Consider the following 20,594-nt stretch of genomic DNA (forward strand, 5'->3'; position numbering starts at 1 on the left):
CTGGCTGAGATGCCTTGGTTCAACAAATCACTCTAAACCATTATGTTCTAGACACTTGTTCTCTATCAATGGCTAGCAACTCAAGGGCAGCAATCCAGGATCTAAGTTCCTATAACTCAACGCATAACCACAAACAACATTCTAGCAGGTGCTTGAAAAACATCCCTCGTGAATATCATGAAAGACCACAGGTTCATGCCCTTGCATTTATGGATGCTGGAATAGCCAGTATCGAGCAATGGAAACAATTAAGAAAACAAAACCAGCCTTTAATGTCAAGTCCACGTCTCTGAAACAGTAGACCAAAAGAAAGGAGGAAGCGTTTCAAAAAATTTAAACGAACAAATATGTCGGACATTGGGCATACTGACTGAGATGACAGCAGATGGTATCCTATAAAATGAAAATATATACATGATGGTGGGAAATGCCCAAAATAGGGAGTCAAGTGTCTAGAGCCTTGACCCCACTTCTTCCCTGATTCATTGAGTGATCTCATACAGCTCATTTAACCTCTCTGGGTTTTAGTTTATCCATCTCTAAAATGCAAGTAGTTATCACAGCTCCTTCCTGCTTAAGAGCTGACTACAGTGTAGAACAGTTTGGGAACATAAACCATAACAGTAGAATTAAACAGAAGAATTTGACAACAGAAAAAATATTTTTAAAAGCAGACTTTTCTGAAGAAAAACAAGGAAAAATAAGATGGAATAGAAAAACAAAATAGCAAAAGCACTAAATAAAATTCAATTATTCTTCCAAGAATTCAATTGGCCTTTTATACGGCAATTTTGAAAGAGGACAAAGTTAGAAGGAAAAGCAAAATGATTAACATATATAAACGTAAAATGTTTTAAACACTGTAGATGAAAAGATAGTTAAGGTTTTTTCAAGTGAAGGATAACTCTGAAGTTCCTGCTCTAATTCAAAGTAGGCAGGCACAGAAAGAGCAGATGCAAACTGCTTTGCAAGTGAAAGTATAGCCGACATTTCTGGTTTGGGGAAATCTTGGCCACAGACAGACTTAGATCCTCTTTCCCCCAATGTACTTTTTTTTTTTCCCTAATCATTTATACTCCACAGCAAGCCCACTCCACCTAATAATTACATAGGGCTGAGCTACAGTGAGTCCAGCATTCCCCACAAATGTCTGCAGTTTGGCCCAAGAGACAGATCCCATTAGTATTAATCGAAGGAAGAGCAGAAAGTCTTGTCCAGAGATCAATGTCCAAGACCGTCCTGGCAGGAAGCCTCGTTGGAGGGCCTTAGCTCAGCCAGACTCCCCTATTTGGGGCAGACTTAACTGAGACTCACTTGGGTCTGCCTGGGGCCTGAGCACAAGACAGTTACACACTTGAGTGTCTGGAGGAAAGGCCCTTGTTTTTGCTTGCGCTCCTCACACCTGCAAGTGTTCAAGGACACACGTGTAGGGGTGGCTGCAGGGAAAAGAGACGGTTCCTCTCTTAAAGGGGCAGCCTGTCCTCCAAGACAGGCACCTTCCCTCCAAACTCAAGAACTCTGTCTAATCAAGTTCACCCTGCCACTCAGACACACTCCTGGACAGCAAGCTGGCAAAGCGCAAGCCAGGAAGTGGCTTTCTTCAGAGCTTTTCCTCCCAATGTCTTCTAGGTAACTGATTGTTTTAAGAAGTCACCAGAAATGAGTGAGGTCTGGATTTGAGGGTATAGAGTGAAAACTGATGCTGAAGCTCCAATACTTTGGCCACCTGATGAGAAAAGTAGACTCTCTGGAAAAGACCCCAATGCTGGGAAAGACTCAGGGCAGGAGGAGAAGGGGGTGACAGAGGATGAGATGGTTGGATGGCATCACCAACTCAATGGACATGAGCTTAAGCAAACTCCAGGAAATGGTGAAGGACAGGGAAGGTGGCGTGCTGCAGTCCATGGGGTTGCAAAGAGTCAGACATGACTGGGTGACTGAACAGTAACAGTGCAAACTGTGTTCAGAAATAAAAGATGCTTTAGATAGTTAATACAAATATCCAAAGGATGTACGTATATTCACGGCTGATTCCCATTGCTATATGGCAGAAACCAACACTGTAAAAATTAGGAAAACAATACTTTTTTTAAAAGATGAATATATATATATATATATATATCCTCAGTTCAGTCGCTCAGTCGTATCCGACTCTTTGTGACCCCATGAACTGCAGCACGCCAGGCCTCTCTGTCCATCACCAACTCCCAGAGTTCACCCAAACTCATGTCCATCGAGTCGGTGCAAGCCATCCAGCCATGCCTACAGGCAATTAGAAAAAAAAAAAAAAGGAAATGCCTCCTTAAGCATCTAGGTCATAAGAAGAAAGATGGCTGCACTGCTTAGGACTAGAGAATAAGACTTGAGAGCTCTGAAGCCTGGACCTTTCCTAGTAGATTTTCCATGCAATCTCTGAGCTTTATTTTATCCTAGGAGTAAAGTTTCCCCCTTGTACCAAAGCTGAGAGAAATGACTAGTTAACGTATTCAAATTCTTGGGGTGGTGAACTATATCTTAAACCATCATTGGAGCACACAACTTTTCAAGCCTTTATCCAATAAATAATTTCTGAGCACCCCTCAGATGTAAAGCGTGGTAGCCAGCCTGGGTGGAATAAGAGAAGAGAGTATTAAGAGCAGCAAGGAGGCAGCAGAAGAAAACACGTCTGTTCCACTGTAATGGGATAAGCTGAAAAGGGACTGCCCACGCCTTTAAAGAAGAAAGGACCGAGAATCCAGCCTGGAGGGGCCCTCACGAGAAATTGCACCCATCTTGGCTCTGAAGGTCAACACCCCCTCAGAGCCCAGCCTTGAGAGCACCTCTCTGGCAAAGCAGGTCCCAGCCTCCACACCGAGTGCAAACTTTCACATTCACCCACCTTAGGACAACTTTCACTCTCATTATCGCTCAAGGAGAGGTGAGTCACAGAGCAAACAAATGCAGTTGGGTAAGTCAATGTCAACAGCAGGCACTGAATCCAGAAGCCAGTCCCGGGCCACCAGGAGCGTTGGGATCGTGGTCCAGCGCCCTGCTGTATGACCCGCCGGACACCACACTGATCAGTCAGGGCTGCCGGGGCCACGGCCACATGAGGCTCCACCCTCTGGCCACAGGGAGCATCTGTGATTCCATCCACAGGTCCCCACCAAGAACATGTTTCCTGGGGCTGCTGCGGCCAGGGACTGGGCATGGAGGTCACACGGGGCCACTCCTGCCAGGCGGGGAGCTCCCCCACTGGGCAACTTTGACTGAAATTCCCAGGAGCCTGGACACCCCCTTCCTTGGAGCTGCTGTGCCCTTGGAGTTTCTTCTCACAAGTCTCTTTCCTTCCTGTCTGCCATCGGGCCTGAAAGGTCCCCGCCTTCTCTTTGAAAGCCCTCCACCTTCTCTCGCTCTCTGCCACCCTGTACTTCAGACGTCCCCCCGCCGCCCTGGGACATTTCTTACAAGTCCAATCATGTCTCGACATCTGCTGCTCAGCAGACCCAAACCAACATGCTACTAATGTTGGCTATTTTCCTCCCAATTGTCTGACGTTGTGCAAAACTGTGAAAGGCCTCTTCTTTGTTGTCTGCTGTGTGACTCCGAGCTAGACCTCTTCCCTCCCTGGGAACCTTAATTCCCTCCTTCATAAAGTGAGGATAACAGATTTTTCTTCATGTGGTTGTTGGTGACAGTTTTCAAAAATATGAACGCATATGAAAGAATCTGGCACACAGTGAGAGCTCAGCACACATGTGGGTTGAGCTGAAAAGCTGAAGTGACCTAGGTGGTAGTGGTGCGCGCATGCTGGGTTGCGTCTGCCTCTTTGCGACCCCATGGACTGTAGCCCGCCAGGTTCCTCTGTCCATGGAATTCTCCAGACAAGAATAATGGAGTGGGTTGCCATTTTCTCCTCCAGGATATCTTCCCAACCCAGGGATCGAACCCACGTCTCCTGTATTGGCTGGCAGGTATTTCACACAGCTGAGCCACCAGGGAGACTTTATGAAGTGACCTAAACTGAAATTAAGTATCAGCTGTGCTCCCCAAGGCACTGCCAGGAATGACTGGAATTCTCTAAGTTAAACCCATCACCCTCTGACCAGAAGGAATGTAGAACTGTACTGGAAAAACAAAAGATCTGGAGAATAATATGAAACAGAGGTAACAGTTAGCACCTAAAGAGGGTTTCCTATGGACCTAGCACTGTGCTGAGTGCCTTCCATAAGCTATTCATGCAATTCCTACCACAATCCGAGGAGACAGAAACTGCTATTGTGACCATTTTGCAGATAAGAATACCAAGGCACAGTGAGGTCAGCTTGCCCACAGCCATGCAGCTCTGGTCAGTGGCAAAACCAGGACACACTTTGGCTGCCTGGCTCCAGAGCCCCCACTCTCAACTCTGACACAATGAAGCCTCTGCCACGTAGCCCAAGGTCAAACAGCCTCTCACCTCTCATGTGTTTAAGCTGAACCTAAACCTGAAGGCATAAGAATAGCAGGTGGGGTGATTATCATCTGTAAGCATCCCAAGAAAGTCGCTTTAGGGGGAAGAGGACAGGGAGAGATACACAGAGGCCCTTGAACAACACAGGTTTGAGCTTCACAGATCTACTTATACATGGATTTCTTTTTAATATAAACATATTAAAAAATCCTTTTTATAGATTTGCAGCAATTTGAAAAAAGAAAAAAAAATCAGACAAACTGCGTAGCCTAGAAATACGAAAACATTAAGAGAAAAAAAGGGAGGTCAGGAATGCATAAAATACATATAGATGTACATAAAACACAGAATATGTGTAAGTGGACTGTTTATGCTAGCAGGTCAACAGTAGGCTAGTAGCTAAGTTTGGGGATTATACTCAGATTTCTGACTGCACAGGGGTCGGTGCCCCTCACCACGTGTGTTCAAGGGTGGACTGTAGCGTCTATTCAGTGGAAGGAGTCTCCATGCATCTGCTGAATGGAATGAGTCTCCATGCTGAGGACCCACTCACTGGTCTGACAGCACCCAAGCTGGGAAGGCAACTGGGAAACCAGGAGATGTCAAGGGGCGCAATCAAGGGACCGACTGGAAGAGCCCTTGGCAGCTGAGGCCATGGGATTTTCCAGGCCAGCTGCTCGCGACCAACAGGACCTGCGTGGTTGCCTCAGCAACACACGGGCTGGATTCTGCTCAGGGGAAACATCGGCTTCAAAGACACAAAGGTGGTGCTTCCAAGAGGAGACAGAGTGGCATTCCAGCAGGGTCACCACCCAGTTCCACCACATGGAGTTAAGAGTTTGTTAAAGAAACAGCCACCCAGAAAATGGAAGAACCAGAGACGCCTCGAAAGCAGGTGGTTGGCAGGGGAAGGGGGGTGCTGTGTCCCCTAAAAAGATGGGCCCCTTGTGAGTTTCCTGACTCCAAATCCAGGCACCCGCAGGCTTCAGGTGGTTTAAACACCAGGATCTGCTATCTGTTTTGAACAGCATAAAGGGGTCTCTCTGCCCTAAAGGCAGCTTCCTGGAGCTACTGGAGCTGCGTCCAGTCCCCAGGGTGGCTCAACCAGCTGCGGTCTTCAAAGGCGACTGACAAAAACAGGGAACCTCCCTGTCCACACCTTCAAAGCCGTTTAGAAGGGAAAAAACGAACAACGAGGCCGAGTCCTCCCACTATGTGATTTTTTCCACGGGTGGCAGATGTCTAAGACCAACTGTTCCCATGCAAACCAGTCAGGAGGCAGAGGCAGTGGAACCTCCATGCAGGCAACAATACTAAGGGGCTTCTGATCCCTCCAGCTCGGAGCTGCCGGGGACCCCCGCCCCCTGAGCTCCAACGTACTTCCCCAGCAGTCTCGTAACTGAGGAGCGTGTCAACTCACTGTTCCACTGAGATCCCACTCACATTCCATGCGCGCCCTGAGGACCCACCGCCAAACACAGCGCAGAGAATGAGAATTCCCCGGCTTCTGAGATGCTGGCTGGTAGCTAGGCTCCATGTAGGCTGAGGGGGTTTGTCTGGTTTCCTACAACCCGTCACGCACAGGGGCCTCTGAGGAGGAAAGGGCAGATGCTGTTTCTGCCTCTCTCACTGCCAAACTTTTCTCCTCCCAGCCATCCAGGCGCTACCCACGGACGCTCTACCCTGAGACAGTGATGCTCCCTGTAAGCCTGAGGCCAAGTCCAGCTTTGCCTGGGCTGAAAACCTCAGGACTCTTGTAAATGGCAGGACTGCACGAAAAGAGCACTAGGGTTGTACGCTTATGTCAGGAAAGACTGTAGTCAACTCACAACCTTACAGCCACAGTACTGACATGGAGAGACTGTATTCCAGAACCTGGCTTAGGGAATATTCCCTCCACCCTCAACTATAAAACTCCAAGTTGTTCCTAATAACATCTCCATGGGCGTGTAGGCTAGAATTAGAATCTCCTGCACCAATTCACACCACAGTCTTCTCCTGCTCTGGGGACCCCCTCTCCTTTCCTCATCAGTGACTGAGGCTCACATGAGAAGCTTCCCCTGGGGGTCGTACCTGAGAACACTTAGATGATTTTGCAATCCAGCTTTCCTTCAGAAAACCATGATTTCAGGTGATGCCGCCCAAGCTCACGTTTCATTCTGAAATGAAGGGCTTGGAAGCCCTTCCTTTTGCAGGGACGTTGTTTATTTTCAAAAACATGTCTTAGCAGTACCTTTATGTTTCTGAACCCTACAACTCAATGACCAGTCAAACGCCCAGGTTTTGGGTGTGGCCCTTGGACTTTGTTACTGTGTGAGGGTAGACGGGCTCCAATTTATCCACAAAATGAGAAGAAAGTTTATCTCGGGCAAAAACCAATGGATGCTAAAGCATCTATTTCTGCTTTACTGACTATGCCAAAGCCTTTGACTGTGTGGATCACAATAAACTGTGGAAAATTCTGAAAGAGATGGGAATACCAGACCACCTGACCTGCCTCTTGAGAAACCTATATGCAGGTCAGGAAGCAACAGTTAGAACTGGACATGGAACAACACACTGGTTCCAAATAGGAAAAGGAGTACATTAAGGCTGTATATTGTCACCTTGCTTGTTTAACTTATATGCAGAGTACATCATGAGAAACGCTGGGCTGGAGGAAGCACAAGCTGGAATCAAGATTGCTGGGAGAAATATCAATAACCTCAGATATGCAGATGACACCATCCTTATGGCAGAAAGTGAAGAGGAACTAAAAAGACTCTTGATGAAAGTGAAAAAGTTGGCTTAAAGCTCAACATTCAGAAAACGAGGATCATGGCATCTGGTCCCATCACTTCATGGGAAATAGATGGGCAAATAGTGGAAACAGTGTCAGACTTTATTTCTGGGGGCTCCAAAATCACCGCAGATGGTGACTGCAGCCATGAAATTAAAAGACGCTTACTCCTTGGAAGGAAAGTTATGACAAACCTAGATAGCATATTAAAAGGCAGAGACATTACTTTGCCAACAAAGGTCCGTCTAGTCAAGGCTATGGTTTTTCCAGTGGTCACGTATGGATGTGAGAGTTGGACTGTGAAGAAAGCTGAGCACCGAAGGATTGATGCTTTTGAACTGCGGCGTTGGAGAAGACTCTTGAGAGTCCCTTGGACTGCAAGGAGATCCAACTAGTCCATTTTAAAGGAGATCAGTCCTGGGTGTTCACTGGAAGGGCTGATGCTAAAGCTGAAACTCCAACACTTTGGCCACCTCATGCAAAGAGTTGACTCACTGGAAAAGACCCTGATGCTGGGAGGGATTGGGGGCAGGAGGAGAAGGGGACGACAGAGGATGAGATGGCTGGATGGCATCACCGACTCGATGGATATGAGTTTGGGTAAACTCCAGGAGTTGGTGATAGACAGGGAGGCCTGGCGTGCTGCGATTCATGGGGTCGCAAAGAGTCGGACATGGCTGAACAACTGAACCGACTCAACTGAAAAGCAATGGGGGATTGTCTAGGGCTTCCGTTTCTACAAGGCTGGTACCCCTTTGTGCAATGTCTCACTCAAAAATACTTGCAAGTTGAATTCCTGATGATCTCAAATGTAGTCTTTCAGAGGCTGAAGGATCAGCTATTCGTAAGTCTACACAGCATAGTAAATCATAATTTCATTACAGGTAATGAATCGCTTGGAGCTTAGCCTTTTCCCAGGCTCCATGATAAAGAGGAGACCCTGAGCACTTCATACAACAATTGCAACACAAAGCTGGGGCCACACCTACACACTGACAACACAACTATTACCAGCAGGACTGCTCCACACCAACTGCAGGAGTGACAGGAAAGAATTCCTTATCTGTATCAACTAAAGTCTGGCAATCTGGAGTGAAGCTATATGAAGGCTGTTTAGAGACCATAGCTCCACCCCCTCCAGCATGTCACGCCCCATCCCCCTGCATAGTGTTAATGAGTGACAAGCAAGGCACAAGGCCCTGAATGTACTCTAATGGGAGTAACTGAGATAACCAATGAGTGTTCTCATTCTTTAAGAGAGAAAGATTTCATACTCAGGTGAGACATCCAGCACTTAAGGTTCAGTTCAAGAGCCACCTTCCTGCAGAAGGCTTGGAATAAGTCATTTTTTTGTGTCTCAGTTTTGTCATTGATAAAAGGAGCCTGAAGGGACAGAGAAGGGAAAGGATCAGCACTCTGAAAATAGAGCATATTACTCTACACCTACTGAAATGGGGGAAAAAAAAAAACCAGGGATGCCTATGTTTGTCAAGGATCTAGAGAGCATTTTGTTTAGGTCCATCAAATACACAGAAAACACTGGGCCACTTCTCTCAGATGGTTTTGTAATCAGATGGGGTTCATAAGGTATCTTCAAACAAAAGAAAATGGAGCTTTCTGATTGTATCAGTTTGATAATCATAAGCAGTCCCAGCAAGGTAAGAAGGTGCATTCTGGCGGAAGCCAGTGTTGCATTTGATGTATTCTCAACTCAGCTAACAGGCAGGCTTTCAAGCCATGTTATCTGCCCCCACATCTTGACCTAATTTAACAAGTTGCCATGGGAGCCCAATGAAGGTTGATGCAATTTTCTTATCTTGGGAGGAAGAATGCAACTGTGCAACAGAATGTGAAAATTCAGTTTCTAACTGATTTCCACACTTACAGTGCAGTAATTAAGACAGCATCAGAAGTAAAATGTATTCCTTTGAGGGTGTAATGGACAGAGAACTGGGCTCCCAGAGACAGGAAAATGGATTCACGTCCCAGTTCAGGGAATCTATACAGACATCCTTTAGTTCAGGTGACATAAAAGGTATACATGTGCTCCTACTGTGTGGCCACACATACCCTGGAGGTAAGCAAATATAAAGGAAACAGATTTTTTTTTTTAAAAAAGAGCATATAACTTGAGATGGAAAATAGGTGTGATGTTTATGAGCAATGAAGAGTTTTGCCAACACTTATACAATGATTTCCACTTTCCAAAGTACTTTTCTGTTTTCTGGGCTATTGAACTTCAGGTCATCTTGGCATGTCTGCATAGACTCAGAGACTCATTTATAAGAACTCCAGTCACTGCACACTTCCCAGGTGGTGGAAGGGCCTAGGGAAGCATGTTCCGCTCGCTGGCCCGTTCCCCAGGATGTATCTGAGATGATGAGGGGTCATAATGAGGGGCAAGATATAGTTTTCACTGTGGACAAGAGATATTTACCAGACAGTGAACATGGGCCGGGGTGGGGGGGGCGGGGCGGAGGTGGGAGGGCCTGGGGGTTGGGGAAGAAAGCCACCCAAATTTGGACCACTCCCCATACACCAACTATGGGGTGGCAGGGAGTCGGACATGACTGAGGGACTAACACCACATGCCAAATAAATCCTGACTTTCATCAAACCACAGCAGTAAGAAAATCCAGTTCAAGTCTAAGGACAATGACAATATCTTGAATTCGTCAAGATAGTGAACCTTCCAGGCCTACGAGCACTTATCTGTACTCAACATGTGCTCAGAAACATCTGCTGAAATAATTGATTTGTTACGATTGAGCTTTCTCTCCTGCGTCTAGCAACTTGTCTGGCACTCATTTGTCTCATTAACTGAGTTAGTTCAATTACATGCTCACAGATCTCCTACCAAGAGAGGGAGGGACACTTCCACTTCGCTAAAAGTAGAAGAGGGTACAAGGTAAATTTGCCTAAAATCACACAGTGTGTGAGGGCTGGGCGGGGAGCATGGAGGACTTCTGTTTTCTGGGCTATTGTTTGCACCTCTATTTGAGATGGCTTGAAAAGTAAAATCCCCAGTTACAAAGAAGAAAAAGCTGAATGGTAAGATACTTTAAAAATTGTATTTTAGTTCAAATGACCACTGGAGTTTTTGAGATCATTAACTGATAATCATCTTCTCCTCTGTCCCATTCAATGAATATTCTACTCCCTTAGAGACAGAGAGAGAGAGAGAGAGGAAACAAGAGCAAGGAAAAAAAGGATGGAAGGAATGATGGAGGAAGAAGCAATCATTAGAACAATCCACCCAAAGAAGTCTATGCGTGCTCAGTCGTGTCCAACGCCTCTGCAACCCCATGGACTGAATCCCTCTGTCCATGGGATTCTCCAGGCAAAAACATTGGAGTGGGTACCCATTTCCTTCTCCAGGGGATCTTCCTGATCCAGGGATCGAACCCACATCTCCTCACTGGCAGGTGAATTCTTTACCACTGAGCCACCACTGGGAAGCCCGAATAAGGGATGACATCAAACATAACTCAGACTTCCAGGACATTCCTGGAAGAAAAGTTGTCCTGAAAAGAGCTTTAGATGTTCTGATCTGTTTGGCTTTGGATGAGGTGTGGGCTCTCCTGATGGCTGTCTTCATGTCCAAATTCGTACTCCTAGGTCTTAACATTCCACTTCATCCTTTTCCTTCTCTCCTTGAAACTACGACACTTGGAGACATTTCCAATTCTCAGATGACTCTTGTTAAGATCATCTTAGCTGAGACTCTTCAAATCACTCATAGAGTATGAGCTCTGCAGGCTTCTCCCATCAGGGACTCCAATAACTTATACAAAGTGCCCTTTTCAGAAGAGTTTCTATTTGAGGTAGAGATCAGGCTTTCACCATTTCTAGAAACTTCTAAACTTTGTGTAGAGTAGCCACGATTCCTTACCAGAATCTTACCCCCTGCAGGTTGACCTAAATCATAAGGCTTTCTCTGGCCATAACCCAAACTTTAGAACTTAAAAGTCACTATACTTAATGTGATTATCCACAAAACCACCTTAAACTAGCAAAATTTTCAGAACTGCACACCAAACGAAAAGAAAATGATGAAAACTGTTAAAGGAGAAGAATTATGATCATGCCTGCTGACAGTGGTCATGGTAGAGATTATGTCAGAGGGAATAAGGCAAGACTTTTAATAAGGAGAAGCTACATTGAGGATTTGGTCCTGAAAGTCCGGGTGGCAGGGGGAGGAGAGGTGGCAGCCTTTACTCTTGGGCAAATGACAGCACTTGCATCACAAGAAGAGAGGCAAACACAGCCACTCAGAGATGCCTGCCACCTCCACAGCCCAAATTCACTTCATAGCCACCTCTGCCTCTCCCCCTCCTAACTACGCAATCTCTTCCTCCTCCTCCATCGGTGTACCCAGCTGGAGTCCAGTTCTCAAAATACCTAAGTGTTACTATATGGGGTTTTCCAGGGGTCGCAGGGGTAAAGAACCCTCCTGCCAATGCAGGAGATGCAAAAGATGCAGGTTCGATCCCTGGGTCGGGAAGATCCCCTGAAGAAGGAAATGATGGCCCACTCCAGGATTCTTGGCTGGAAAATCCCATGGGCAGAGGCGCTTGGCAGGCTACAAGTCCATGGGGTCGCAAAGAGTCGGACACGACTGAGTACACACAGCACTCTCATACATCCTGAAAGACACTTTACATACTTTCTGTATTCCAAATGTCATTAATAGAAAGGCACAAACTTTCTACTGTCTGCTGCCCAGAGGGAAGGGACTGACCCCCTTGCAGAACAGCGATTTCCCAATACTCATGATGCTCAAGCAAGGACTTGGGGAATATTGTAGAAAGAAAAAAGTAGGTGACTATTAAGCTCCTTTCTGGCCCACGACTCTGTATATAGTTCTGGTTACTACTTCAAAATCCAAACATGACTCCTGAGCACCTATGCATGCACTGAACTACACAACAAGCTGGAGAGATGCAACGTAAGGGACACAACCCTGATCCATGGAGGAGGAGGAACTTTTCCAAGCATGTGAGTTGTTCTCAAAGGTCAGCTGAGTTTCCTTGAGTTTTCCCTCACACGAAAACAGGGATAGAGCTCAGTCTTAAGATCAGATAGACACCTCTCTAGAAATGCAGATTGAGGTGTCTGTCTTCATCCACACAAAGGGTCTTCACATAATGACTCGCCCAGGGTGGATAAATTGCAAGAGGCCAAGACCACCGCTGCGCATTCGAAGCTTAAAACAAGCTCCACTCACAACACAATTTCTGAATTTTAGAAAACACTATGATCTTACAGGCTTCCCTGGTGGCTCTGCAGTAAAGAATCTGCCTGCAATGCAGGAGCTGCAGGAGACGTGGGTTTGATTCCTGGGTCAGGAAGTCCCCCTGAAGGAGGGCATAGCAACCCACTCTGGTATTCTTGCCTGGAGAATCCCATGGACAGAGGAGCCAGGTGGGCTACAGTCCATGGGTTGCAAAGTGCTGGACTGAAGAAATTGAGCAGGCACAACCTTACAGAAAAGATCTGATCATTAATATATTCCTACTCCTCACGTAGATCTCAGATACACTCTTCAAACCTTCCCAAGGACAATGAATTCAGATTCTTGGACCAGATTCTCAATCAAAGCCCAAGCTCTCAACATACACCTTCCTTTCCCTATGATCTTTCTTTTGTTCAACATGACTACAAGTTTCACTCCTGGGGGGAAAAAGGCAATAATAAAGCTCAGTGAGAAGAAAGGTTTCCTCTAGAGGCCAGGATCTAGCCTGAGTGTAGGGTGACTGAGGGCACTTTTCCCACTTCCACTCCTGCCTGATAATGAGGATTCTACTGCCGATGAGTCCAGGGAGTAGACCCAATCAGTGATGGCTTTCCGCATCGCTGCTGCTGGCTCTGTGTTCAAAGAGCCCTCCAAGAGCAGGTAAGAAGCAGCCCCTTGATGCTAGGCCGGGAAGGCAGAATTTCCAGAAGTACCAGATGGACAGAATTCCCTTCCCCTAGTTACAGATTCAAAATATCAGTTTTCCTACCACTCTTGGAAAGAATCCCTTGAAACAGAATGATACAATTTGCTTCCAAAACCCAATGGCTATCTGCAGAGTGACCTGAGAGGCTAACCCAACCTCTCAAGAGTCTAGTTGTCCCCTAGAAAGGGGGTAACCTTAGGGGCTGGGGACAGCACAGAAGTGTCCAAGGAGCCCACCCCAGAGGGCGGGAGGAGGCCAGGCGTCCTACCTGTGTAGCCGGCCAGGGCCGCAGCAGGAATGACGGGCTTGTCCTTATTGAGGTCAGCGCGGTCACGCACATAGTCCTTGAAGGTGCCCTTGGGCTTGTGGTTGGGCAAGGCGGCTGGATAGTCCTCGGAGTCGAAGCTGTCGTAGGAAGGGACGCGCTGCAGGCTGTTGAAAGACGACTGGCTGCTCCAGGACTGGGTGAGGCGGTCACAGCTGTCGTAGCTCTCTATGCTCTCGAAGGAGTCCTGGCCCCCGAGCTTACCTGGAGGAGGAGGAGGAGGAGGAGGAGGGCGGGGAGGAGGGATGGGAAGAGACACTGTGAAACCCTCTCGGTGAGGATGTGCAGGAGGGATACAGAGAGGGAGCGGCCAGCGGGGATGGAGGTGCGTGCATTTGCTCCAGGGAAGAGGGGCTGCCTGGACCCAGCCTGAGAGCCCCCTGCATGGTTCGATCTTGCTCCAGAGCCCCTAGGGCCAATACTCAGAGTCGGGTGCTGCTACTCATCTCTGCCAGGGGGAGACAGCAGTGTTTGGAATAACAAGAATTCCACAACCAGAAACCTACAGGCTGAGAAACACGTCTGTTATGACGACATTTCTGGCCGATGAGTTAGACCCAATGAGTGGATGAAGAAATCTGAGCTGCATCAGGCTCAACTCACCCTCTACCCTAACTCAAGCCAGGGAGATGATTTCAAAAGGCCCCATTTGGCAAAATATTTTGGTCATAAGAAAAAAAAATTCCATTACACTAGGAGAGGATTGACCTTCCTTGACCTTGGAACTAAAACACTATTTTTTAGCCTTTTTTCCAAACACTCTTTGAAATGTACATCGTACCGCCTCTATGCCTTCTCAAATAGAAAAAGAAGTCATGAGATGTTTTTTTTGCCAGGAGGTTAAAAAAGAAAACATTATCATTCTTCTAAATAGAAATCCATATTCTTTACCGAGCACTATCTGTACTTGAAATTTGTGCTTTATTAGGGAAACGAAGGCAATTAAAAAAAAAAACAAAGAAGTTGATTAAAGAGTTAAGGTCCGTAGCAATGGCAGAAATCCTTTACTCTGTGAGTTGCTTAAGGCATTCTTAACTGACCACAAGATCATGCAAGTTCATTAATTTTCCAAACCAGGTTATAAACAGCTGCTATGATTGCACAATAGCTCCTAGAGAAATTTCCATTGGCAAAAAATGCCATTTAAAAGGAGGCTGAAAACGGGGGGTGGGGGAGGGGACAGAACCAAATGCAGCTAACTGCTGAAAAGGCTCACAGGAATATTTCTTATGTTTTATTTCCAGATACTTTCCAGGCAACCTCAATTAAATCACGGGAGATTAAATGGCTGATTGAGTCCAGCAAAGTCAAGAGGCCAGAGGCTGTGACAGACGTGCAGGCAGAAATACCTGCGAGTCAAGGCTGGCCAGCCTACTCTGACGTCTAAATCCCAGAGGAAAGTTGGTATATACAAAGTAACGCTAGTGAGTTTCTGGTGTATCCTCCCCTTCACAACAGAGGAAATTCGTTAAGACAATGAAATTCAAATATTTAATGTTGGTGTCCAAACCAACATTAAATATACAGTAATTAGGAAGGAAGATATATCGCTTCCAAAAAAGATTTTTAACCCCAGATAAAAGAAGTTAAATATGTAATTTCTGCATTATCTACTCTTGTAAATTTCCTGAGCCTCTTATCCCTTCCAACACTGCTTGGAACAAAAATACAGTTAGTTATCTGCTTCGTCTCATTCCTTCTTCCAACTACTCATTCAAAGAACGGCAATCCCCAGAAAGCCTTGGAGCTGTCGGCCCCATCTGCCAAGTCCACGGTCACATTTGCAACTTTTTATTATTATCATTATTATCATCTAGTTAATACTCTGTAACGACCTACATGGGAAAAGAATAAGAGTGGATATATGTATATATAAACTGATTCTCTTTGCTGTACACCTGAAACTCACACAACATTATAAAACACTACACTCCCCCAAAATGTTGTAAATAAAAAAACTTTAAAAAGAAGGGACTGTCCCTTCCAGAAATTCACATTAAAAGTCTCAAGAAAACAGACCCCAACCAAGAACGCAGCAGCCTCTTTTCAACAGAACAGGAAATTTTGTGGCCTCCCATAAAAAGGTGTTTGCCCATTCCAGCTGTCCATCTTAAACATACCAAAAGCCTAAGAAAGAGTTTATATTTTCATGAGGACACCCCACCAAGTCCCTTGCATTTACACTCAGAAGTCCCTGAGATGATTCCGTCAGTCATTTTTATACTGGGAGGGCGTGGAGACTGGAATTTCCACTCGCTGGACAGCTGAGGTTCCAAGGAACCCCAGTAAGCAGGGACACTGAACGAGGCCATAACCGCCCCCTGGCAGCCTCTCAAACATAAGCCAAATGCAACTCTGTTGAGAGCTGTGGTTTATAGCAGGAGGCTGCTTTCATTTCAGCTCTCTTTCACAATCCTAGAGCTGGGAACCTTCATTTACGGGTATTTTTCTCCCAAAATGGGTTGGTTCCAACTAGATGAGTCGCTCAGTTAGGCTACTGTGTTCAGGGGCGGGGAAGCTCGTGTCCTCTAAGACATCCATCAACTGGCTTTCCTGAGAAACATCTCGGCGAGGTCCTTGCAAAGCTCCCTGACCCCACCACACAGACCTCAGGGCACCCAAAGCAAGAGGTGGGGGAGCCCCATGGCAGCCCACTCAACAGACCAGCACAAAGAAGACAGCTCTCTGAGTCCAAGGAAGTGGAATAGAAACACACTGTCTACCCTAATGCAGTCCGGGAACACTGCGATTATTGTTCATCATCTTCAACTAACAGTGATGCCTTCAGTCTACCCCAACCCTGCCATGGCAGAGTCAATCACCCCGCTGGAATACGTCCTGTTTGCAGCACTTCTCACTCGTAAAAAAGCAACCATGAACAAAACAGTCTGCCCCCAAGTTTGTGTGGTGAGATGCTTGGTGTGAGCAAAGGAGAACGAGGCCAGAGAGCAAGCCTTCCTGTTTCTCTGTGCAGTTCACCGTGTGGCCCACCATCATTCTTCTGGGGTCGCAGGAACCAAGAGAAGGAGAGGGAAGAGGCCAGCTACACAAAGCAAAGCCAGACGCAAGTGGAAAACAAACGGCAACAGTCCTGCCCAAAGTGACAGCACGCTGGGCCCCCCCCACCACACACGCGCGCGCACGCGCATGCACAGCCTCACTGCACACTCACAGAAAACCCCGTGAGAAAGACAGGCGTTCTGTTGCTGTGACCCGCCTGAGAAAAAAGGTACACATGTGAGTGTAAGTATTTAAATAGACCTGCATCCAAAAATAAAGAAGGGGAAGGTAACGCTGGTCCCACCCATCCCCTTCTGTCTGAAACACAAACACCCCGTGGCCCCAAGGAGGCAGATTACAGGCTCCGATTCTGCTGGGACTTTCCCTCCGCAGGCCTGCTGGGAGGAAGTGGGAGCCTGGACACTCGAAGGAGCTGACAGTGTGAGGCCCATGAGGCCGTGGCCTCAGGACAGGGAGCGGGGTCAGCACTGAGCAGACATCACTGCGAGGCTGGCCACTTGGAAAGACTCCCTCCTGCTCCTTTCCTGTCTGTAACTCTTTCCAGTTTATCCATCAGAAGAGTCAAGCTAGTTCTCCTGTTGAGTGATCTGTAGCATCATTTCAAATATTTGGCAGGAAAGTAGATTATAGGACTGGCAGGAACCTGGGTAAGCTTGGATTAGAAAATTTCAGGACACTTAAACTCAAAAAAATAATAATAATAATAATGTGTCACCTAACATTTCTGGGCTTCTGTTCCCTTTTCTCTGAAACCTAATTTACTCTCATTTTAGGAAGAGTTCTATAATATCTGAAATCATGTCTTATTTCTGTTTCATTTTGCATAAAAGGTAACATCCAGAATATTTAAAAAAAAAAAAAATCAGCTAGTTCCTCTCCCATGAGCAAGTCTGTCTTTATACAGGACTGTCCTTCTATCAGAGCGAAGAGTCTGGACAGGTCACAAGATGGGTTGTGTCTCTGAGTGTTTAGGTCCTGATCTTTAAAGTTGAGGGTATTTAACCTTTTTTGGCTTTGTAAGGTCAGTCAGCTCTATTCAGAACCATGCAGTTCACTGTCAGTGAATATGTTACCTTTGTCCTAAGAGTCACGGCAATGTGAGAGAGTATCTAGTTTTGGAAGCTTCTGGCCACCTCTTTCCCTGGTCCTCTAGCTAAATACACACTTAGACCACACTGCTGATGACTGGTTCCAAATAAGCTGTTGGTTAACCATCTTCTATCTTCCCAAACCAAAGAAGTCACAGGAGCTTGGGAAGCCCAGGCTGAGAAGCAGAGGTCATCAGACACCAAGCCAGGAGGGGCAGTCCGACTCGGGAATATTCAAACACCAGGACGACGTGGAGATCCATTCTCTCCGGGAGGGTTATCAGAATCATTTTTATGTGACTGTGTCCTCCTTAAGCAAAATCCTCTCAAGGAAAATAAAGCACGCATGCACCTAAAATTATTATCTGGTGAAATATCGTACCTAACTAAGAAACACGACTGGTCTTCCTGCCGGATTTCAATTCCACCGTGGATCCACAGTCTCGGTCATCATGAAAGCCTCGGCTAAGACTTCATGATACAAAGTTCTTAACAGCTAGCCATTTTAAGACGGAAAAGCAAAAACTCAGGAATGCCCATGGCTAAGAGTGAGGAGGGAAAAAAAAATGGAACCTAGGAAATGCACCAAGCAAGGCAATTCTTAGAAACTTCTAGAGCAGAAATGTGACCTACCACGACTGGCCCTCCCCATGCACATGTTGTCTGGGGTCACCACTTCTTGTTTGATGGCAAAGTAGTCAGTCTGCAAGGCGTCCGTCTGCAGAGGGTCCCGGAGGATGACCGAGGGGTAGTCGTTCTCATATTTGAGGGAGAGGAGCTCCTCCGAGCTGATGGGGTGGAGAGTCTGGTAGGACTCTGTGATGAAGCTGGGCTCGGAGAACTCCGAGGGAGGGACGCACTGGGCGTGCTCGATACCATAGCCTGGAAACGGAGTGTGCGATTGGAGAGAGGAGAGGTGAGTACTGAAAATAGGCTATTCCCTCCCCATTTACAACAGCCCCATGATGTTAACCAAGCTGACTACCTCAGGGAATAAAAGACAAACACTTGAAGTCAAAAGGGCCTGGGTTTTCAAGCTTGCTCCTCTACTTAAGGGCCATGGCCCTTGACAGGCACTTCCCTTTTCTGACTGAATTCTCTCATCTCTAAAACAGGGATGATGGCAATCTTCCCCAGGGCATTGTGACGAAGATCCAAGGACAGCACACAACCAACCTTTCTAGCACACAATAAACTCACTGTTGCTGTGAGTATACAGATCATAATAAAGTAACACGATAAAGCGAAAACAAACCTACTTAAGATACCCTTTGAAAGCAAAGCCATCAGGTAAGCACAGCCCTACACTAATTCTCTTCCTCCGGCCATTCCTGCAACCTGGTGAGGGATCAGGCACCAGGAGGACAAGGCTTTCTGCTCAGAGACAGAACCCGAAGCTGCAGAGCATGCCCTGAAGGAAAGATTTCAAAGGGAATGCTGTTGCATGTACTAGCAAAAAGGAAAGAACAAGATCAAAATCCCTGACCTGAACCTCTGTTGGCCACCACATGGCCCAGGGTCAAACAGGACCACTGGAGGGAAGCAAACAGCAGTCTCTCTGTGACTATCTGTCACGCTGAGGATATCAGCGAGACCCCAGTGTAGAAGCACGCAGGTGAATAAAACATGCAAGAGGTTGAAACCTTGTGCTTTGCAGGAATAACAAAGCAAATAAGCAAGTGTCTACATGTTTTCTAAGTTTTTTTAAAAAAAAATATGGGCCTTCAAGACTTTATTGAATTTGTTACAATATTTCTTCTGCTTTATGTTTTGGTTTTCTGGCCACGAGGCACATGGCATCTTAGCTTCCCAACCGGGCATCAAACCTGCACCCCCTGCATTGGATGGTGATGAAGTCTTAACCTTTGGGCCACCAGGGAAGTCCCCAAGAGTCTACATGTCCAAAGCTATTATTTTCTGTAGAATTGCCAGGCAGGAGCCTGAGATGGCCTAGGACAGGGTTCCTTTCCTAAGTGAGCAGGAAGTTCCATCACAGTGAGCAGGAAGAGAGAAGAGGAGCCAAAAGGAACTTACTAATGAAGTAATCCGAGGTATAGCGGGACTCTGGGTAGGGAGGGTTGACTCCATTAACTTGGTATGGCTTCACATCCTCTGCAACAGACCAGGAAGGAAGGGAACAAAGAGGTCAGCATGCAAGCAGTGCTCAGCAGAAGAGGACCCTGGAGGCGAGGACCACAGTGATCTCAGTCCCGCTGAGAGAAAATCTGCATGTTCCCTAACTGAGCTAGTGTCTGAGCCTCCCCTGACTGGAGCCTTGTCTACGGATGAGCTCACCAAAGTATGGCTAAGTTTATGATTTCAGTAGCTGGAAAAGGGGATTTAATATCTTGGAAAGCACGCCCATGAGTAATCTCGAAGGGCTGGGAAGGCATCCACCCTCTTTCTGATGCAAGCGTGTGCCGCCAGCCTCCAGGGCTTGAAGACATCTTATTGTTGTTGTTGTTTAGTCACTCAGTCGTGTCCGACTCTTTGCGACCCCATGGACTGGAGCCCGTCAAGCTCTTCTGTCCATGGGATTTCCCAGGCAAGAATACTGGAGTGGGTTGCGATTTCTTTCTCCAGTGGATCTTCCCGACACCTTGGGAGTTTACCAAAATCAGTCGCCAACATTCAAACAGATCAGGTCCAAAGTTTTTCAGAAACATAGGACAATCTTTTTAGGCAGGAAGATTTTAATTTTCTTATTATTATTGCTATTTTATTTATTTCTGGCCATGCTGTACCGCACGGGGGATCTCAGTTCCCTAACCAGGGACTGAATCCCTGCTCCCTGCACCAGAAGTGTGGAGTCCCAACCACTGAGCCACCAGGGAAGTGTAAGCGGGTAGATTTCAGAGCCTCCACTTCTTCCAGCAGATATTTGGTGTTTGGTGTTTTTTCCGTTGCCCTCAGATTTCAAGTTCAGGCCCAGATAAGACACTAGTAAGGTGATTCTACTTGGTGAAATATGACAGAAGAGCCACATAACCAAAGTTCTGTCCTGGTG

The 20,594-nt window shown here is 46.6% G+C and overlaps 1 protein-coding gene across 3 annotated transcripts in view; it reads right to left on the reverse strand.

The window, feature by feature from the left end:
• The window catches only part of ETS1 (ETS proto-oncogene 1, transcription factor), a 142,417-nt gene that overhangs the window by 12,274 nt on the left and 109,549 nt on the right, over nucleotides 1-20,594 (reverse strand). For all 3 annotated transcript variants that reach the window (XM_018042658.1, XM_018042659.1, NM_001285769.1), the window contains 3 exon segments: nucleotides 19,622-19,699; nucleotides 18,221-18,469; nucleotides 13,422-13,682 (listed from right to left, as the gene is read on the reverse strand). In XM_018042658.1, coding sequence (XP_017898147.1) covers nucleotides 13,422-13,682; nucleotides 18,221-18,469; nucleotides 19,622-19,699 — 588 coding nt within the window.

Source organism: Capra hircus, chromosome 29, assembly GCF_001704415.2.
Source record: "Capra hircus breed San Clemente chromosome 29, ASM170441v1, whole genome shotgun sequence".
In the NCBI taxonomy this organism is placed as follows: Eukaryota; Metazoa; Chordata; class Mammalia; order Artiodactyla; family Bovidae; genus Capra; species Capra hircus.